General features: G+C 43.0%; 1 protein-coding gene across 1 annotated transcript; it reads right to left on the bottom strand.

The window, feature by feature from the left end:
* Positions 1-957: 957 nt before the first annotated feature.
* Positions 958-20289, bottom strand: LOC117528192 (cytochrome P450 2K1-like). Its single transcript, XM_034190786.1, has 7 exons — positions 20076-20289; positions 7457-7610; positions 4865-5044; positions 4632-4773; positions 4295-4479; positions 3429-3570; positions 958-1740 (listed from the first exon to the last, which is right to left on the bottom strand). The coding sequence occupies exons 3-7, from the start codon at positions 4961-4963 to the stop codon at positions 1550-1552; spliced, it is 759 nt and encodes a 252-aa protein (XP_034046677.1). The 5' UTR covers positions 4964-5044; positions 7457-7610; positions 20076-20289; the 3' UTR covers positions 958-1549.
* Between the last annotated feature and the right edge of the window lie 472 nt (positions 20290-20761).

Here is a 20761-nt window from a genome sequence, read left to right on the forward strand (position 1 = left end):
ACAGTTCCACTAATCTGCTGATTATCAACGATAATGTTTTCATTATTGGATTAGCTTTTCAGATAACTTTGAAAACCAACATTGGACTAATTGTCTTCCAATAAGTTTTTGTCTGATCATTTTTAGACCGCTAATATATTTTTGCAGATGTGGTAAACAAAGCTTAACAATTACAATCATTTACAAAATCTAAAATCAGTTAAGCACCTTCCTGTTTTATAGTGGAGCCGCAGTGCTGAACTGGTCACACACACACATGCACACACAGTGTTCTATTTTTTTTGACACCGGTTATATCAGACGGTTATCTAATTACAACTTGGCTTTTTTTTTTTTAAATGCCTTTTTTTACAAATAAAAAATGTCATATTTTACAAAAGAACATTTATGTAAACACCAACACACGACACACCTCACATTAACGTGTTGGTTTGGTTTACATAGAATGAATGAGTCAACCAATCAGTGTTAGTGGAGGCACATTTTACCCATAATCCTTTGCCATCTGTCTGTATTTGTTACAAAACTTCATAATTAGTGCATTATTCAACATTGAAAGATATATGTTATATTTTAAGTTTGTATAAATGACAGAATTGACATTAATGGAGTTATTCTATCAGTATTAATTTTACTTATTTATAAACCAAACCACAAGTCAGGACTGCTTTATTTTCCAAGACCTCCGCCTCACGGCAATGCTGCTGTTCAATACAGGGTTGAGCTTCACTGCTCCTCTCAATTGCTTTAGGGAAGCTATGTAGTAAACAGAAGTTTCCAGCAGTGGGCAGAGCACTCAAAGACAGAAGTGCTGACTTGTTGTTTCGGTCTGTAGTTGCCTTTGATGCTACCAGAGGTTATCGTGGTGTTAAAACACAAAATCAGCTTGTTAGTTGATGCAAGTGTACCGGAGACAATACTGGAAATTATCGGTTATCTGTAGTTTCCGATAAATTTTTGGGTAGTTTATTGGTTTAGCTTTATAAAAGATAACTTTTCAGTCAGCTGATTATCTGTTATCAAAGCTAATTTTTTGGTTAGCTGCGCCCACCACTGTTGGATTCTGAAAGGACTGTCCCTCCTATTGTGATGATTGATGCCGTAGAAAAAAAAAATTGAGAAAATTTCAAGTCAAATTTCACCTAACTTTACAAAAAGTTAGAAATACCATCAGGGACAGATTTCTAAAGTTGAATGATGTGTTCTATACATTTTCAGAATTTTAGAATGAAAATTGACAAAACCATATTTTCTTAAAAAAACATGGTTTTACTCATTGATGTCTATTCTCAACACAAGTCTTGCATTCTGGCCATCTAGCTGAACATCCTAGCTCATAGCAGACAAAGTTTGAATGTTTCATAAGCAGTATCTACGATGCCATTAACAATTTCATAGAATTAGAAAAAATCATTGATTTTGACCTAAAATGCCATATAATTCCATAATGTGCAAGATTACGATGACAACCAGATTCTGGTCATGAAAACTGATTCCTACCCACACTTCATGCCAAGGGCCCACAGCCCATGTGCTTTGCAAGTGGCATTCAACAAGTGCGGTTGGTGGCGCACAGCTCATATGTTGAAGGGCCGATGGTAAAGCCCACATCACCAGTCAGATCCAGTTCGTCCTCTGTAATTCCAGGTGGAGGAGAGAATTCAAAGTGTTGGACAAGGCTGGAGAAGAATAGGAACAGCTCCATCCTGGCTAGGCTTTCACCCAGACACACCCTTCGACCTACAGGAATAAAATGTCGAAAGGGAAGTAAGTGGAAATTGAAGGAATATATCCTAAATGTGCTTAAATATGCATTAACCATTTGTGCTTTTTGCCCCCATTCAGAATCATCCTATTATTATCTTTTATTGAGCCAACTAGCCAAGAATATATTGTTACATATATGAGTGTGTTCTAATGTTTGGAAGTGATCATTTATATATTAATAGTGCTTGTTGCTGTTGAAGAATATATTACTCATATGCTCATAGTTATCAATATTTATCAATGCTTATTAAACATGTAATCAATAGCTAATGTTAATTAAATGATATCTAAATGTTTAAATACTTTTTGAAATATATGTTTGAATGGTTTTGAATTGTGTATTTTGTGTACCAAATTAAAGGTATGTTATATTTATGGTTACATTTGCTTTTGCTTGAAGTTTTACTTTTGCTTCAAGTATTATTTTAATTTCTTAGCATGCTGTTATAAAAATGATTTACATATATAATTATTTTCAAAGTGTTATAAATGTGATGTGTCCCTTTTTCAGTGATGCCCAGAAAGATACATTGAGAAGCATCCATATGTTGCAAACAGCATATGTAACAGGATGCCAGTACTGACCACAAACAGTCAGATAAGGAGACTAAACTTGATACACGGGTATGATTAGACTTGTTTGTTAGAATATTGTGCAATTTTGAGATGTGCTAATATTCTTGTGGTATAACCGTGTAATGAGACTCGCTGACAGTCTTTCAGTTTGCAGTTTTCTGGCCCAAAACAATTTCCTGTCAGTTTAGGCACAGGTGTCACTTTAGGAGAAAAAAAGTACAGTACCTAAGATTAGCATGAATCATTGTATTAGCATAGGAAGACAGAGGAGTATAAAAACAGAGTCCAGCCCACTGTTCGGGCTTCCTCTTTGCTGAGAGCTTGCTGGACCACCAGACGCCTGGTTGGAAGCTCTCAGCTCCTGGAACCCTCAGAACTTCTGGATATGATTTCACTCATTCTGTAAAACTTGCATTCTGTTAAATTCTGTGACATTTAAATTCTGTTTAATAAATCTCTGAGTGGTGGTCTAGCCCTCAGAGTAATTATGTTCAAACTTAAATAACTGGTCAAAACCTTCTTTCAAATCAACGGACACGCGGGATAAGAGAGACAGGGGAGAGTGAGGTCACTGGAGACCCCTGAATTATCTCAAGAACATCCATCCATCCATTTTCTGTACCTGCTTACTCCAATTAAGGGTCACAGTGGGAGTGGGCTGGAGCCTATTCCACCAGTCATAAGGTCTGAGGCGAGGTACAGCCCAGATAGGACAACAGTCTATCGCAGGACAAGTAAATGGGAATACGCTTTTGTTATTTTTTGGTCTTATTGGGGGTGGGGGGGTCATAAAAATGTGGGTTTTATCCAAAGAGAATTACAAATGAGGAATTAAAATAAGGCACATAAATATCAGCATCATGAATATCATCTTTATAATTTAAAGGAGAGTTAAGCATCATGGTAAATGCCATCTTTACATATCTATGCAGTCTACCAAGTAATGGTGCAAAAATGTCTGTAAAGAAAGGAAGAGGGAGAAAAGTACATGGACTAATTTGCTGGTGTGTTTTTGTGGTTTGTGGGACTTTGGTTATAACTTGCCAGTGTATAAGTAAATAAAACAAAAACAAAAAAGTTGCTACCTGCAGAAAATGGCATGAAAGCATCTCGTTTGATAAATTTGCCCTCTTCATCCAGGAAGTGGGAGGGATTGAAAGTGTGCGGGCTCTCCCATTCATTCTCATCGTGGAGGACAGAAGTCAGTAACGGAAAAACAGTCGTCCCCTGTGGAGGCAAAGTTTAACACCTGGAACAACTGTTAAATTGTACAAACTAAAATTGTATACAGTGGTCCCTCGTTTATCGCGGGAGTTACGTTCTAAAAATAACCTGCGATAAGCGAAATCCGAGAAGTAGTCAGCGCTATTTTTTGCAATTATTATAGATGTTTTAAGGCTGTAAAACCCCTCACTACACACTTTATACACTTTTCTCAAACAGACATTAACATTTTCTCACTTTTCTCTCCTGTGTAAACACTCTCTTTTTTCTTCTGGGCAAGAAGATTATAAACAGACACACGCAGAACTGTCCCTTCACTCACTGCCTCCGGAGGTACGGATGCGGGACCTGCAAAGAATCCAAGTCCTCTCTCGGTGACCACGGAGCTCTGCGGCTGCGGTCAACATCCGCATCAAAACAGCGAACATAGTCTCTGGACCTGTTTCCAGATTTGGCGCGGTTCCGCACAGCAGAGAGGATGTGAGTGGCCCGCTGCTGCGTTTACCGAGCCCGCAGAAAGCGCATCGGAGGCAGTGAGAGCAATCGCGGTGACGCCGACCGGTGCCGCGACCGGCCCGCCTGATAAGGACGCAGAACACAATGCACTGTTAAAAAAAAGCAGGCAAACTTGCACAAAAAAAATCCACTAAACTGCGAGGCAGCGAAAGGTGAACCACGTTATAGCAAGGGACCACTGTAAACATATCTACAGAAATGAACAATATACCTTTTTAATAAGATACCCCTGGAAGATTACATCGCTTGCCATTTGATGAGGAATTGCCAGTGGTAGAACGTCTGCAAACCTCTGGGTCTCATGAATGACAGCATTTGTGTACGGCAACAGTTTTCTGTCCTCTCTGTTGATCTGACGTTTTCCAGTAACACTGCTCAACTCCTCATGGACCTGGTCTGAAAATACAAGTTATAATTTACTTACATTTGACATTTGTGGTAGAACAGAGAGAACAGAACACATCCTGCTGTTACACTCTGAACACACATTTCCATTATGGTCAGATTTACAAAACAGTAGGCATAACTTATTTTGGCTCAGTCCTTACTCTGTATATGTGGACATTTGGCCATAAACAGCAAAGCCCATCGCAGTGTAGTTGCTGTGGTATCAGTACCAGCAATAAACAGGTTGCTCACTAAGAAAACCAGGTTCTTCTCATGATAAAGAGAGTCCATGACATGATCTTCCTGAAACAAAATAGTCAAAGGTATCACGTAGTGGAATAGAGAAGAGCAGAATTGACTTAGTATTTGACAGATAAACGTGCATTTTTCATACCTCATCTTTCTGTTGACGGGTCAGAAAACAGTCCACCAGACCCCTGCATCCATCAGTGCTCAATGTTTCTTTCAAATTCTGGATTAAATCTTTATTCATGGCAACATGTTTCTCATGATTTTGTAATAACAGCCTTCGCTTTTGGAGCAAACTTCCCAATCATGGAAACATGTTGTAAAGCTGTTGAACAGTAGTTAAAGAAAATAAACAAAACACCACTAAATAAACAAAACACCCCCCCCCCCCCAGCACGCGCGCGTGCGCGCGCGCACACACACACACACACACACACACACACACACACACACACACACACACACACACACACACACACACACACACACTTTTTCAGGACAACCTGTGCTTTCATAATATATATGCTTTTGTTGTTTTATAAGTGTAATAAAGGTTTACAATCAAAAATAAGGAAGGAAAAAGTAAAGTGGAAAATAATTTTCCACACACATTTATTCAAAATGTGTGACACTTTATAAAGGTAATTTGAGGACTTGTGTGAAAGACTGTACAACAAAAAAAGTTCAAACAATAAACACAAATGCACATTTTGAACAATATATACAAAATGGTCTATGCGTGTTTTTGTCTTCATGCAACAGAGTTATCCAGTAACATTCACATGCAAACTAGTGGAGCAATCCTGATAGTTACACACTCTTTGTTTGAGCACGTGAGATTGTCATCAGAGGCTCTCACTGATTGCTGTGCGTAATGCAGGGTGCATTTGGAGCCCAATAGTATGTACTCATTGGAGCACCCAGGGGGCAAATCAAACGGGCCAACTAGTAACATATCACTCCTGAAAATGATCTTTGGCTTTTCACGTAAGGTGAATCTGCCCTACGATTGGATTTTGGAAAACCAGTTCTGATTGGACACTCACATTGCACACGTCATCATGCAGCTTCTATGAGGAGTACAAAGATGGCCAATGGCTGGCTCGGAGGTCCACGGAGTTAACCTTTCAGCAAAAACAGAGTAAGTTTCTATCTCATATCATTAAAAAGTTATTTATAATTTAGTAAAGCTTGGTCTTAGCTGTTGTATATGACGGCGTCGGCCCCAGAGGTTTAAAATGAGTCACCAGATATTATCTCAGTATCATCCATTTAACTAATGACAGATTGCCATAAAGGGAGATTTATCTATCTCAAGTGTGACACCCATGTCTCTGGGGCTGCTGCCTTTGAGACAGAGAGATGGATGGGAAGATCTTATGGAGTCGAGAGGTGTTTGTCTGCTGATAAACTCTTTTGTGTTCCAGTCTGATTATACAATTGTGAGACTTGGATGGTAAACAAAGACCTAAGGTGACATCTGGATGTCTGTGGTACACTGGCTCTTCAAAGGATCCTTGGGCACTGCTATCATGATGGTTTCCAACAAACGGTTTCTTTGGGAGACTCAGATGAGGGTATGTTGAGTGTATGTAAATAGTCATACACACTCGTAATTTTCATAAAACTTTCAGCACTGGTTTGTATCATTTTGTCTAACATAAAATGCATCGAGAAAATAGTAACCTGCAACGGGCTAGCGTCTCAACAAGGGGGAGACATGTACTTGCATTCAGAATTTGTGGTCTCTGATGGTTTTTATTGCTCCCCCTGAGTGGAATAACAGGTGCTTTTCTGGAAAACGTCTGACTCGGCATACACTCAGCATGTGACGTACATATTAGCAAAACAGTAACATCCCGACGGCTGACACATAACGAAACGGTTGCAGTTTTTTTCTGATAACAAAGCTCCTGAGCCTTTCTTTGTAAGTGATGGCTCGGATTTACAGGGGAGAAGACACACGTCACCCCGAAACTCTTACCTTTGGACAGTGGACGAGGATGGTTTGTACCAGCTGTTTTTATAGACCGCCTTGACACACAGATGTATGTCTCATTTTGGAGAATCTCAGAAGGAGCTATTTTAAGAGATAATGGACTGTCTAACTTGCCACAAACATGACAGAAGTTGAGTTGTGATCGGACATTATGCACACGCAATCAGAAGCTGAGGGCAAGTGGACCTGGACATTCTCTGGCTGTCCATCTGTACCTGAAGACTAGTGGAACTTGAAAATGTTCTCTGGCTGTCCATCTGTGTAAGTACTCGTGGAACTTTAATCATTTGGCTGGCGATGCGTGTGTGGGGGCTTCTTTGATGTTGTGGACTTATTTGGAAATCTTTACAACTAGGTGAGTGAATGTTATTTTTTTTGTCTTTTATTTTGTGTTCCTTTCAATGGAGCTTTCAATGAAAGTAAAATTTTGATTTTAATTTGAGTCTATGGGAATTTTGATCTGAATGTGTGTGCCAGCACGCTGTCTAAACGTGCAGCGCAGCTGTTAATTGCAGCTTTGTACATGATATGAAATGTCACAGATGTGATGTGATCAGGTCTGATACACTGTCACAGATTGTCACGTGAAATGTCACAGATCACATCTGAATGTAATCTGTGACATTGTACTCAGTCATGCACACCAATGAGAAATATTCTGTTTAATATTGTAGTCACTCAGATTTAAAAATGTGCTTGTGTATCCCAGTACAACAACTCAGAAAGCAAACATTTTACCTGGATTTCTGTAGAACCAGCAAGGTGTATGGTGTCACTGGTGCGCCAAAGCATTTCCTCGAGTCATTGTAGTCAAATCTCCTTCCATACACAATGGAGCAGATGACATTGGATGATGCACAAGGCAAAAGGCATTTTGTATCAAATGCTTCCCCTGTAAATTAGAAATCACAAAATGCTTCATTACATAACAAAACAGATGCTTAGATGCACCAAATTAAACCATGGGAAAGGAAATATTTATGTTCAGTACAGTGTTAAATCTTATCTGCTTGGGGTTTCTTGAGGAATCTAACACTTATCGTGGTCTATTCAAATATCCAACCATTGTGAACAATAAGTCATTTTGTTTTTCTGCAGCTGCAACATTTCTATAATGCTCATGCATATCCCGTCAAGCTTGTTTTGTGGCTTCTGTCCTGTCTTGAAAGAATATCTTACACACAGCTACCCCAAATGGGTCTCATCTTCTTGAGGTTTCTTCCTGTAAAATAAAAAAGTGATTGTGGAGTTGTCCTTCCTGTTGGGGAAATATTGAGGTTTTCCCCATGTCTGCAGAGCAGGAAGGCTCTGTACCCAGCTCAGGGTCATCCCCCTCCTTGTTGATATAATGCTTTGTGTTTCTCCATTTTATGACTAAACATCTAATCATGACCCTGACTAGCTAAAGTCTGTATTTGTATTGGCAGTACACTGCATGCTGTATCTTATGGGGACTTCTCCAGATGCATCTGTTTCTGATTCAACCAAAAACAAATCTCTCTGTAGTGACTTTGTCTTTCTCCAGTTTATGACTAAACATCCAAGTCCAAAATTGTTCTCAGTCAACTTGAAATAAACAATTCTGATAATGTAGTCCATGATGCCGTGCACCGACTTCATGTACAGACTGCCATCTATTTTCCTCAGTCCAGCGAAAAATCGTGTCAGTAATTTGTCCATCTTTTCATCCTAACTTCGTCCTCCTCATGCCTCCAGATGGCTTACAGTATGGGGGATTTGTTTTTTCATGTTAGAAGAATTAGCACCGTCAATTAGCTCCTGCAAATTGTCTCTTGACAACTCTTGTAGAGAAGATTTATTCTTCTCTACAAGAGTCAGACAGAAGTCAGACTTCCAGAGCAAGAATTTTAGCTGAGGAAGCTTCTGCGATTTGAAGCGAAACGTCCTCGCGTCAAGCAACCCAGTCCAGTCGAAGATTCAAGCTTCTCTACTATGCCCCCTGAAGAACAACAACGGAGACGGGCTGCGAGTGAGCCAAGCTAAATTCACGGGTGTGGGTTCTGGCCGCACTCAAATCCCATCCACTCTTTGTTTTGGCAGTGAAACACTTTCGGTTCCTGCGCTCATTGACACGGGAGCCGAAGGTGATTTCATCGACGCTAGTTTTGCTTCCAAGGCTAGGTTGCCACTTGAAGCACTTCCTTCCTCACTGTCTGTGTATGCTTTAGATGGCATGCCCCTTCCTACCATTACTCAAGGCACTGTTCCTGTCACTTTAGTGGTGTCAGGTAATCACAGAGAAATCATACAGTTTTATGTTATCCCATCTTCATCCCCCTTGGTTCTAGGCCACCCTTGGATTGTCAAACACAATCCTGGAATTGATGGGCAGTCTGGGTTATCACTCGATGGAGCAAAGCCTGTCATAAGGGGTGTCTTAGTTCCTCAGTTCCCCCCAGCGTTGTGGTCAAGGACCAGGTCCATCCACCTCCTGATTTGTCGTTAGTTCCTCTGGAGTACCACGACCTTGGTGAAGTGTTCAGTAAGGATCGTGCTCTCTCACTTCCTCCTCACCGTCCATATGACTACGCCACTGACTTGCTTCCTGGCACCCCACTTCCTTCGGGTAGGCTGTATAACCTCTCCCGCTTGGAACGCAAGTCAATGGAGATCTACACCCGGGACTCCTTGGCCGCTGGGCTGATCCGACCCTCTTCATCCCCTCTAGGGGCAGGCTTCTTCTTTGTTGGTAAGTAGGATGGCTCCCTTCGCCCCTGCATTGACTTCCGGGGGCTAAATGCCATCACGGTCCACAATCGGTACCCACTTCCACTTCTTGGTTCAGCGTTTAGCTCCTTGCATGGGATGACCATACTTACCAAATTGGACCTCTGCAATGCTTACCACCTGGTGCGTGTCAAGGAGGGGGATGAGTGGAAAACTGCCTTTAATACACCTTTGGGACATTTTGAGTACCTGGTCATGCCCTTCGGTCTCACCAATGCACCTACCACCTTCCAAGCACTCGTTAACGATGTGCTGTGTGATTTTCAAAATCGATTTGTTTTCGTTTACCTGGACGACATCCTGATCTTTTCACCGAACCTTCAAGCCCACACTAAACATGTGCACTTGGTACTCCAGCGACTGTTAGAGAACAGGTTATTTGTCAAGGCAGAAAAATGCGAGTTTAACCTCGACACTATGTCTTTTTTGGCCTTCATCATTTCTCACAATCAGGTCAAACCTGACCCGGCCAAGGTCAAAGCAGTCGTGGACTGGCCAGTTCTGTCCAGTGTTAAACAATTACAGCAAATCCTGGGCTTTGCGAATTTCTACCGGCGCTTCATTCACAGTTTTAGTCAGATCACAGCCCCCCCTCTGTGCACTCACGTCCTCAAAAACCATTTTTCAGTGGACACCTCAGGCTGAACGATTTGCCACCGCACCGATCCTCACACAGCCAGACCCGGATCGCCAGCTCATCATTGAAGTTGACACCTCGGACACAGGGTTAGGAGCCGTGTTATCTCAGAGGTCGGAGACAGACAATCGGGTACATCCGTGTGCATATTTCTCGCGACGTCTGACCCCCACTGAGAGAAACTATGACGTGGGTAACCGGGAACTCTTGGCCGTTAAGGAGATGCTAGCTGAGTGGAGACATTGGCTGGAGGGGGCCACAGTTCCGTTCATCGTTTGGACAGACCAACGCAATCTTGAGTACATCCAGTCTGCCAAATGTTTGAACTCCCGGCAAGCCAGGTGGTCATTGTTCTTTGGATGATTTCACTTTTCCATTTCCTACCGTCCCGGCAGCAAGAACACCAAACCTGATGCACTCTCTCGGGAATTCTCTCCCACCAAGGAACCACTTCAGACTCCGGAGACCATGCTTCCTCGATCCATGATAGTGGGGGCACTGATCTGGGATGTCGAGCGAGCCATCCAGGAAGTCCTCACCTGCCATCCAGACCCTGGGGGAGGGCCGCCCGGTTGGCTTTTTGTTCCACCTGAGGTCCGGTCTCAAGTCATCCAATTCTGTCATTCCTCAAAGCTGTCTTGTCATCCTGGGGTCCACCGTACCCTGGACCTCCTCCGCCGATGCTTCTGGTGGCCCTCTGCACAGGCCGATGTGAGAAAATTTGTCCAAGCCTGCTCGGCCTCTGCTTGTGGAAAAACTTCACACCAACCTCCCGCTGGTCTCCTGCAACCTCTCCCGGTTCCCGGACATCCTTGGTCACATCCCTGTGTTACCCTATCCCAGGGTAACACAGTCGTCCTCACAATCGTGGATCGGTTCTCCAAGGCTGCCCACTTCGTGCCCCTGCCACAGCTACCAACTGCCCAGGAGACCGCAGACCTTCTAGTCCACCACCTCAGGAGATGCCGTCGGGTGTGGAAGACAGCCTGCTCTGCCCTGCTAAAGACCTGGACCCAGACACAGAATTGTGTGGACCGACATCGGGCTCCCGCCCCCGCTTATCAACCCGGGCAGGAGGTGTGGCTCTCATCGCGGGACATTCCCCTGGCTACGGACTCTCCAAAGCTGACTCCCCGCTTCATCGGCCCTTTTGTTGTAGACCGGGTGGTCAATCCGGTGGGCGTCCGTCTCCGTCTTCCTAGTTCCATGCGGATCCACCCAGTCTTCCACGTTTCCAGGTTGAAGCCTGTCCACTCTAGTCCGCTGTGTCCTCCTGCTCCTACGCCACCCTCTGCCCGGATGGTGGACGGTCATCGAGCATGGAATGTCTGGAAGATCTTGGATGTACGCCGTAGGGGGCGGGGCTTCCAGTACCTGGTGGACTGGGAGGGCTATGGCCCTGAAGAATGCTCCTGGGTCCGGCGGGGGCTCATCGTGGACCCTTCCCTCATCAGTGATTTCTACCGGGACCTTCCCGATCACCCTGGTTGTCCTGGTAGGTCACCTGGGGGCTCCCATTGGGGGGGGGGGGGTACTGTTGTGGGATGCTTGCTCTGTTCCTGCTGCTCCTTTTTCCCCCTCTGCACAGGTGGCACGCTGCAAGCTGAACGACACACCTGATCTCCATCCAATTATCACCTGCATAAGAACCCTGGCTCCTCATTCCATCTTTGCTAGAATCTCCGCTAACCTTCCATGGTAAGCTTAGCCTCTCTATTTTCCAGAAATAGAATTTTTCTGACTTTTTGGGTGTTTCCACACACCACCTGTCTGAGTTAGTCACTGATTGACTGTGAGAATCAATTCTGGAAGTGACCGGCTCTGCACTCACTCCTCTGTTTCGCCTCCCCAGGCACATCGACAGCTTGCAGGCGGCCACCTGGCTCCAGGTCCCTTCCACCTGAACTGAAGATATCTGGGCTGCGGTTCCCCTGGTTCCACCGCTGAGTGGGCCGGTCTCCACGCGGCTAGATTGCTGCACACTTGACTCATTAATCTCAGTATTTGAACTCATTGTAAATGAATCTCTTTTCTAACATACCTTTTCTGCTCCCTGCTTTTGGGTTCGTCCTTCATCCATGCCAAACCATAACACATGCATCCAGACGGCTTACACCGGAGTGGATTTTGTGTATGTGTGTGTGTTACAAGAATTGGCAGCGGCAGTTAGCTCAATCAAATCGTCGCCTGGGTAGAGTCGTTGCGCCCCACACGCGTGCACACACACACACATACAACTGGGTTGGCGCTTGTGGGTGCATGACCTACCAAAAAAAAAAAGACTGTGTACTTCCTAAGTGCAGCGAAAAAAAAAATTCACGTCAGAAATTAGTCCAGCTTTTAACTCTAACTTCCTGCTAACAGCCTCCAGACAGCGCAATGGATTTGTTTTGTGTGTGTGGGTGCGCGCGTGTGCATGCATATGTGTGAGCATGTGTGAAGCATGCAATTGTACCAAATGTATGGAACCAAATTTACACTAACCAAACTGCACTCTAAATGTAATGCAACACAAATGGGACGAATAATCCATGTCACATGACATACAAACCAAAAATCTAATGACAAGGATCCACTCAGGAGTTATATAAAAAGAACTATTGTGTGGTAAATGAAACACAATGGTAAATGGTATGAATAATCCATGTCACGTGACATACAAACCAAAAATCTAATGACAAGGATCCACTCAGCCATTATATAGTATGTCTGAGTTTGGAGGAGGTGTTTATGTACCTTGGAGATGCTATGAGTCAGTGTGACAACTATAAAAACATGCAGATGTTTTTTTTATTATGACATGTTTTACACCATTTCTCTCTTTTCCGGGTTCCATAAGCTGAGGATAACAGCGGGAGAAGAAGAAAACTAGAAGGGTGAAAATGAGAGTGGGGACTTTGGATGTTGGTAGTAGGACTGGTAAAGGGAGAGAGCTGGCTGATATGATGGAGAGGAGAAAGGTAGACATATTGTGTGTGCAAGAGACCAAGTGGAAGGGAAGTAAGAGCAGGAGCATCGGCGGTGGGTACAAGTTGTTTTACCATGGTGAGGACAGGAAGAGAAATGGTGTTGGGGTCATTTTAAAGGAAGAGTATGTTAAAAGTGTGTTGGAGGTCCAGCGAGTGTCTGACAGGGTGATGAGTGTGAACTTGGAAATTGAAGGGGTAATGATGAATATCATCAGTGCATATGCCCCACAGGTAGATTGTGAGATGAAGGAGAAAGAAGATTTCCGGAGTGTGTTAGATGAGGCGGTGGAGAGTGTGCCCATGCCCAAGCATGAAAGAGTGGTGATAGGAGCGGACTTCAATGGCCATGTTGGTGAAGGGAACAGAGGTGATGAGGAAGTAATGGGTAGATATGGTATCAAGGATAGGAATGGGGAAGGACAGATGGTAGTTGATTTTGCAAAAAGGATGGAAATGGCTGTAGTGAATACCTACTTTAAGAAAAGGGAGGAGCACAGGGTAACATATAAGAGTGGAGGAAGGTGCACACAGTTGGACTACATTCTTTATAGGAGATGCAAGCTAAAAGAAATCAGAGACTGTAAGGTGGTAGCAGGAGAGAGTGTCACTAGACAGCATAGGATGGTTGTTTGTAGGATGACTTTAGAGGTAAAGAAGAAGAGAGTGAGAGCTTCACAAACGATCAGATGATGGAAGCGGAAGGAGGAAGACTGTTGTGTGAAATTTAGAGAGTAGGTGAGAAAAGCACTGGTTGGAGGGGAAGCAGTTTTGGACAACTGGAAAAGTACTGCAGATGTGGTGAGGGAGACAGCTAGGACAGTACTGGGTATAACATCTGGACAGTGGAAGGAAGACAAGGAGACTTGGTGGTGGAATGAAGAGGTCCAGGAAAGCATAAGGAGAAAGAGGTTGGCAAAAAAGTTTTGGGATAGTCGGAGAGATGAAGAAAGTAGACAGGAGTACAGGGAGATTCGGCGTAAGGCGAAAAGAGAAGTGGCAAAACTGAAGGAGAAGGCATATTGCGAGTTACATTGTTAAATTTGTAATAGCATCAAAGTCATAAGGTGTAGTGACACCAGATTCACTGCACACAACAGTGGTGTGATGCTGATTATATATATACTACAGAACTCAGTTTGGAAAAAAATCATTTTAAAACATTCTGGAGAATTTTTCATTGTTTAAAATTCAATAGCATCAAAGTCATAAGGTGTAGTGACAGAATTTATTGCACACAACAGTGGTGTCCTGCTGATTATACTACAGAACTCACTTTGGAAAAAAGTAATTTTAAAAAAATTTGGAGAATTTTTCATTGATTAAATTTTCAATAGCATCAATGTCATAAGGTGTAGTGACACAAAATTTACTGCACACAACAGTGGTGTCCTGGTGATTATACTGCAGCACTCAGTTTGGAAAAAAGTAATTTTATAAAATTTTGGAGAATTTTTTATTGTTTAAATTTTCAATAGCATCAATGTTGTTGGGAAGGTGTCGTAGCACGGACCCACAACAGGGGGCGCAAATGAACGGACAATGAATAAGCCAAAAAGTAACAATTTAATGTTGTGATAATACACAACTAAATACACAGAAATTTGCAAAGTCAATTGACACCAGGTGACGTGTGGGCAGGCTCGAAGATAGAAGACCCCGACGAGAGAGAGACCGCGTCCCACACGGCTTCCACCACCAACGGTCTGAAGAACACCGGAGCCGCCAAGTCCCGAGTCCCCAGGTGGCCTCTGTCTTCGGCTGTCGACCCTGGTACTGCTGGCAGAAAGCAGAGATAAGATGAATGAGTGTGAGTCCTCAGTAATCCACAGTCTGTACACAGTTAGGAGGGAGCACCTCCACCTCCAATCACACACTCGTGCAGCTCCTGGTTAACCACTTATCTGGTTTGGAGTGTGAGGTGAAGCCGTCGCTGTCACACCAAACGCCAATCCCACAGACAAGGAAAACCACCAGGAAAATGGCTGCAACAGAAGTTCAGATTATTACACAACGTATGTGTCAGCAGAGAAATTACCTCTTCAGTAGTTGCGATTTCTCGGCGAGGAGGTGGAGTTGCAGTCCGGCCTTTATGGTGATGATGATGATGATGAACGAGTGACAGCTGGTGCAGAGGATGAATGACAGCTGTCACTTCTTCTGGGTGTGGCGCCCTCTCGTGCTTGGAGCCCGCACTCCAAGCAGGGCGCCCTCTGGTGGTGGTGGTGGGCCAGCAGTACCTCCTCTTCAGCGGCCCACATAACAAATGTCATAAGGTGTAGTGACACAAAATTTACTGCACACAACAGTGGTGTCCTGATGATTATACTACAGCACTCAGTTTGGAAAAAAGTAATTTTATAAAATTTTGGAGAATTTTTCATTGTTTAAATTTTCAATAGCATCAATGTCATAAGGTGTAGTGACAGAATTTACTGCACACAACAGTGGTGTTCTGCTGATTATATTCCAGACTCAGTTTGGAAAAAAGTAATTTAAAATTTTTTTGAAAATATTTTTATTGTTTAAATTTTCAATAGCATCAAAGTTATAAGGTGTGGTGTCACCAAATTTACTGCACACAACAGTGGTGTCCTGTTGAAAATTAAACAATAAAAAAAATCCCCCGAAATTTTATTTGTTTTTCTACATTTCTCTTAAGATCTATTGAGCTGTGAACTTCCGGTTGACCGACACAACACGAGCCATTTTCAGCTCTGTCTTGTCAAATGCGCTGCATACGTTTCAATTTTCAATTTCAATTTATTTTCAATTATATAGTGGCAAATCACAACAGAGTTGCCTCAAAGCGCTTCACACAGGTAAGGTCTAACCCCCAGAGCAACAGTGGTAAGGAAAAACTCCCTCTGAGGAAGAAACCTCAAGCAGACCAGACTCAAAGGGGTGACCCTCTGCTTGGGCCATGCTACAAACTTAAATTACAGAACAATTCATGGACGAATATACAAGAAATGCTATTGGTGCACAGGACAGGAGGGTCGCCAGCACAAATACAACTCCCATCTCTGGATGGAGCTGCACCTTAGAGAGAAAAAACAGAATCAGGCATCAGAAAGACATAAAATACTAATATATAAATTGCCAACATTAAACAACAAGAAAAACAGAAGAAATACTAAGGTGATCATCAGCCACTAGCCCTAAACTTCACTAAAACACCCAGAATTTAGGTAAAATTGAGGCCACAGCCCGCTCCAATTACTAATAAATGAATTAAAAGAGTAAAAAGCGTAAAACAAAACTGTACCAGTATGCTAGCCATATGAAGGAGAAAATAAGTGTGTCTTAAGTCTGGACTTGAAAATCTCCACAGAATCTGACTGTTTTATTGACGCAGGGAGATCATTCCACAGAACAGGGGCACAATGAGAGAAAGCTCTGTGACCCACAGACTTCTTATTCACCTTAGGGACACAAAGTAGTCCTGCACCCTGAGAATGTAAAGCCCGGGCCGGTACGTAAGGTTTAATTAGGTCAGCTAGGTAGGGAGGTGCCAGTCCATGAATAATTTTATAGGTTAGTAGCAGAACATTAAAATCTGATCTCACTGGGACAGGAAGCCAGTGAAGGGATGCCAAAATGGGTGTAATGTGGTTGTACTTTCTGCTTCATGTCAAAAGTCTGGCTGCAGCATTTTGAACCAATTGGAGACCCTTAATGCTAGACTGCGGTAAACCAGAAAATAGAACATTGCAGTAGTCCAATCTAGAAGAGATAAATGCATGGATCAGGGTCTCAGCATCAGCCATAGACAGGATGGGACGAATCTTCGCTATATTTCGCAGGTGGAAGAAAGCAGTCCTAGTAATATTTCTAATGTGGAGGCCAAAGGACAACGTAGGATCAAAAATTACCCCACGGTTCCTCACTTTGTCAGTGTGATGTATGACATACGAGCCGAGGCTGAGCGTTAACTGGTCAAATTGATGCCGATGTCTCACTGGACCAAGAACCATCATTTCAGTCTTATCAGAGTTTAAAAGTAGGAAGTGTCTAGACATCCAACTTCTCACTGCTGCAAGGCAATCTTCTAAGGATTTTATGTGAACGAGATTACCAGCAGTTATCGGCATGTATAACTGAGTATCATCTGCATAGCAGTGAAAGGTAATCCCAAAACGCCGCAATATGTGCCCAAGGGGTGCTATATAAAGGGAGAAAAGCAGGGGGCCTAAGACAGACCCCTGTGGAACCCCAAATTTCATGTCACTAAGGTTAGAGGTAGTGTTACTGTACAAAACACAGTGAGAACGACTGGTCAAATATGACGTCAGCCATGCAAGGGCACTCCCAGTAATCCATTGTAAGCAGAAGATCAATCACCACTTTAGTGAGAGCCGTCTCTGTGGAATGATATTTTCTAAAAGCAGACTGCAGTGGCTCAAAGAGATTATTCTCAGTAAGATAGTCTACGAGCTGCCGTGACACCACTTTTTCCAGAATTTTAGAGAAAAATGATAGATTTGATATCGGCCGATAGTTTTTCAATACACTAGGGTCAAGATGAGGTTTCGTAAGTAATGGTTTAATCACTGCAGATTTGAAACATTTAGGAACAGATCCAGAAGTTAAATAAAGATGAATAATTTCCAGCACAGTCGGCCCAAGAGTGGGCCACAGGTCCTTAAACAGTTTTGTTGGTATAGGATCAAATAAACAGGTTGTGCTTTTTGCTGATATTACGAGTTTTGTCAGCATGCCTAGTGAGATACTATCAAATTACATTATGAAACAAGTTCACCAAGTAACTTTAACAGAGGTGAACAGAGGTGAACTGAAGAAAACTTAAGGAGTAGAGCAACGTGAGCTAGAGTCAAGCCAAGCACACACACACAGAGAGAGAGATCAGTTCCTGTGTGTGTGTGTGTGTGTGTGTGTGTGTGTGTGTGTGTGTGTGTGTGTGTGTGTGTGTGTGTGTGTGTGTGTGTGTGTGTGTGTGTGTGTGTGTGTGTGTGTGCGAGAGGCTGCAGAGACGTGTCTGTGTAGGGAGGGGCGGGTGCTGTGAGTGACTGGCCAATCACAAAGGAAGAAGACGGTCAGTTAGCCAATCACGATTTTCCTTCAGCACTAGCACAGATATTGACAAGTTTTACTCTTATCATGCTCGTACTCGTCAAAAATGCTTTATCCGTACTGGATACTCGTCTGAAATGAGTATCCAGTTCAACCCGAATAGAAAGTTCCTTAAAAACACACAAATGCTTTTACAATGTGAAAAAGAACAAGAACAAACACATGATGTTGAAATTGTGTGTATGTGTGTCAGTGGCGGGGGCGCAGCTATTCATTTGTTCTCTGGGGGGGGGGGGGGGGGCTCACTCTTCCACACTTTGAAAACCCCTGCTCTATGCCAATAGAAATCTGGGTCCACCCATTGTCTCAGACTGTCAAGAAAATATTTCTGTAATCTGTGCTCGGGACTTTTTTCTGGATGGACTTTCTGCAAGCTCCGTCTGAGGAGGACCCACGTCTGTTTTTAACTTCACAGGAATTCCAAAAATTTTTCTATTGTAATAATAATCTCTTTAATCCAGGACAGATCCAAGGTTTACAGTATCATTTGACATCCAACACAAAGACACAGCACCTCTTCAAAAGATAGTGGACCACAGCGATCGCTCTTCCATGCCCCTCCCCTTGTTTGCCTTCCACCCATACTTCGGGTGGCGATCGGACCACATCCGCACGGCATTAGAGTGCATTCTTGATATTCTTACTGCATTATGGGTATTTGTACTGTGTTCCAACTACATTTGAACTGCATTCGTAAACATGCACAAGGGATGTGCATGAATGAGTCGAGGCGGGATCCGCCCACATCCTATGTAGTCGAGCAGCATTTATACATGGCTGTCTGAATGTCTGTCCCTCCTAAATGCGCCTCAGAGTTTAGCTCCCCCCCCCCATTTGGCCTGATTCAGCTTCATTCATGCTAAGTGTGTTGGAGCCTCAACCACAAGCTGTCCACACAATGGGAAAGCCCATCAAGAGGCAAATGTGGTGGCAAATGTCAAGTACAACTCATTTGTTGCTAATCTGACCTCAGAGTGATGATAATGAGAGCAGTATAGTTCTCTTACCTTCCCCAACTACATTTTCCAATCGAGTTAGGGAATTAAACTTGTGACCGATGCTCTGGTCATAAGTCCTCTTCAATAATCTTTAGCCCACTGCTTCCCCAATTTGGCTTTGTTTACATAAAGCTGCAACAATTTACATTTGAACAAGCTTTAACAATCAAAAGGAAATCAGCCGCGCATGTGTGTGTGAAGACATAGGTCTTTACACCCAACAAAAATATAACTGGAAAACTTGAATCTTTCTTGCATTTTTCATTATTTATTTATTTATTTATTTATTTTGATCAAAAATTACTGTCCAGTTCATACACAATGTTTACCTTATGCTTTTGGAAAACACTTGTATTCAAATCTAATTGAACACATGCACTACATGTACCAATAGGAGGAAGTTCCATGAAATATTCTAACCTGTACACAATGCTCAGTTTCGGGTTCAGGGTCTTGAACAAGGATGTTGACAGACAAAAGCAGCCAGCTGTTGATTTGTCAACATTTTGGATAACCGACAACCAACTTTTGCCAAATGAGCTGCAGTCTACAACCAAATTAATTTGCTGTTGATGAGTTCTGCATTATAAAATATAAACATCATAAAAGCCCAAAAGCCAGACAGGTTTTGTGTTTCTCAAACAGGAATCTGATCTGTGGAGGTTTTAAATGTGATAACATGATCACAGATTGTGCTCAAAGTTATTTTAGAATCTATCCCAATTCAGTCAATGACCAGTAAGGTTCCTGATGGATGATTTCATCTGTAGCTACAGGGTCAGCTCTTCTCAAAATAGTTCTTTTGAGTGCAAGTGAATTCTTACTGTTAAGACTCCTATCGAAAGACATTTGTGAATAATGGACAGGACATCTCGTCATGTGTTGTAAGTCATTAGGTACATTTAACTCCTTACCTATATAGCTTTTAATTGTTTTGATCAAATGGTCACACTCTTCGATGATTTTCTGCTCAGCTATTTTTTTGCGCATTCCAAAGTCCTTTAAATGCTAAATAAATAAAGTTTTGGTGAGGTGAAAAGGTGGTGCGCTCCCTCAGCGTCTCAACAGTCGGAGTCCGAACGTTCAGGACTCAGGAGTTCCGCCAACACCCCCCCCAGGTGACTTTCCCAGACTGTACTCTGTGAAGGAGGAACAGAGATGAGATTATTCAACACTTATTACTATGAAATATTGTTTAGAGGCAAACTTATCAGCTACACGTTTAGGTCTGGTTTCAAACTTAGTTCAAAGAGGCTGCTGCTCACAGCTAGTGGACGATCATTAATCCGCACGCCACTGCCATGAGGAGCACGCCAAACAATTTCCACCAATAATTACTTATAGCTACGCATAAACATCAATTTACATTCACGGATAAACTTTTCAGAATATTCACCTCTGTTGTGTGCTGACAACGTTTGCCTCTCACCCTCGTCCTCCTTCACAGGCGCGATGTCAGACTCTGAAACGGCCCTCAGCGTCCCCACACGGTCGTCACAAGGTCGTATTCTCCGGCAATCTTATCCAACTCACTGCTCACTGGTTTAAATGTAGTTCTTCATCACTACATTGGTACCAGCTGGAAGTCCTCAGATCTGCA

The sequence above is a fragment of the Thalassophryne amazonica genome, chromosome 16, assembly GCF_902500255.1.
Source record: "Thalassophryne amazonica chromosome 16, fThaAma1.1, whole genome shotgun sequence".
Taxonomy (NCBI): domain Eukaryota; kingdom Metazoa; phylum Chordata; class Actinopteri; order Batrachoidiformes; family Batrachoididae; genus Thalassophryne; species Thalassophryne amazonica.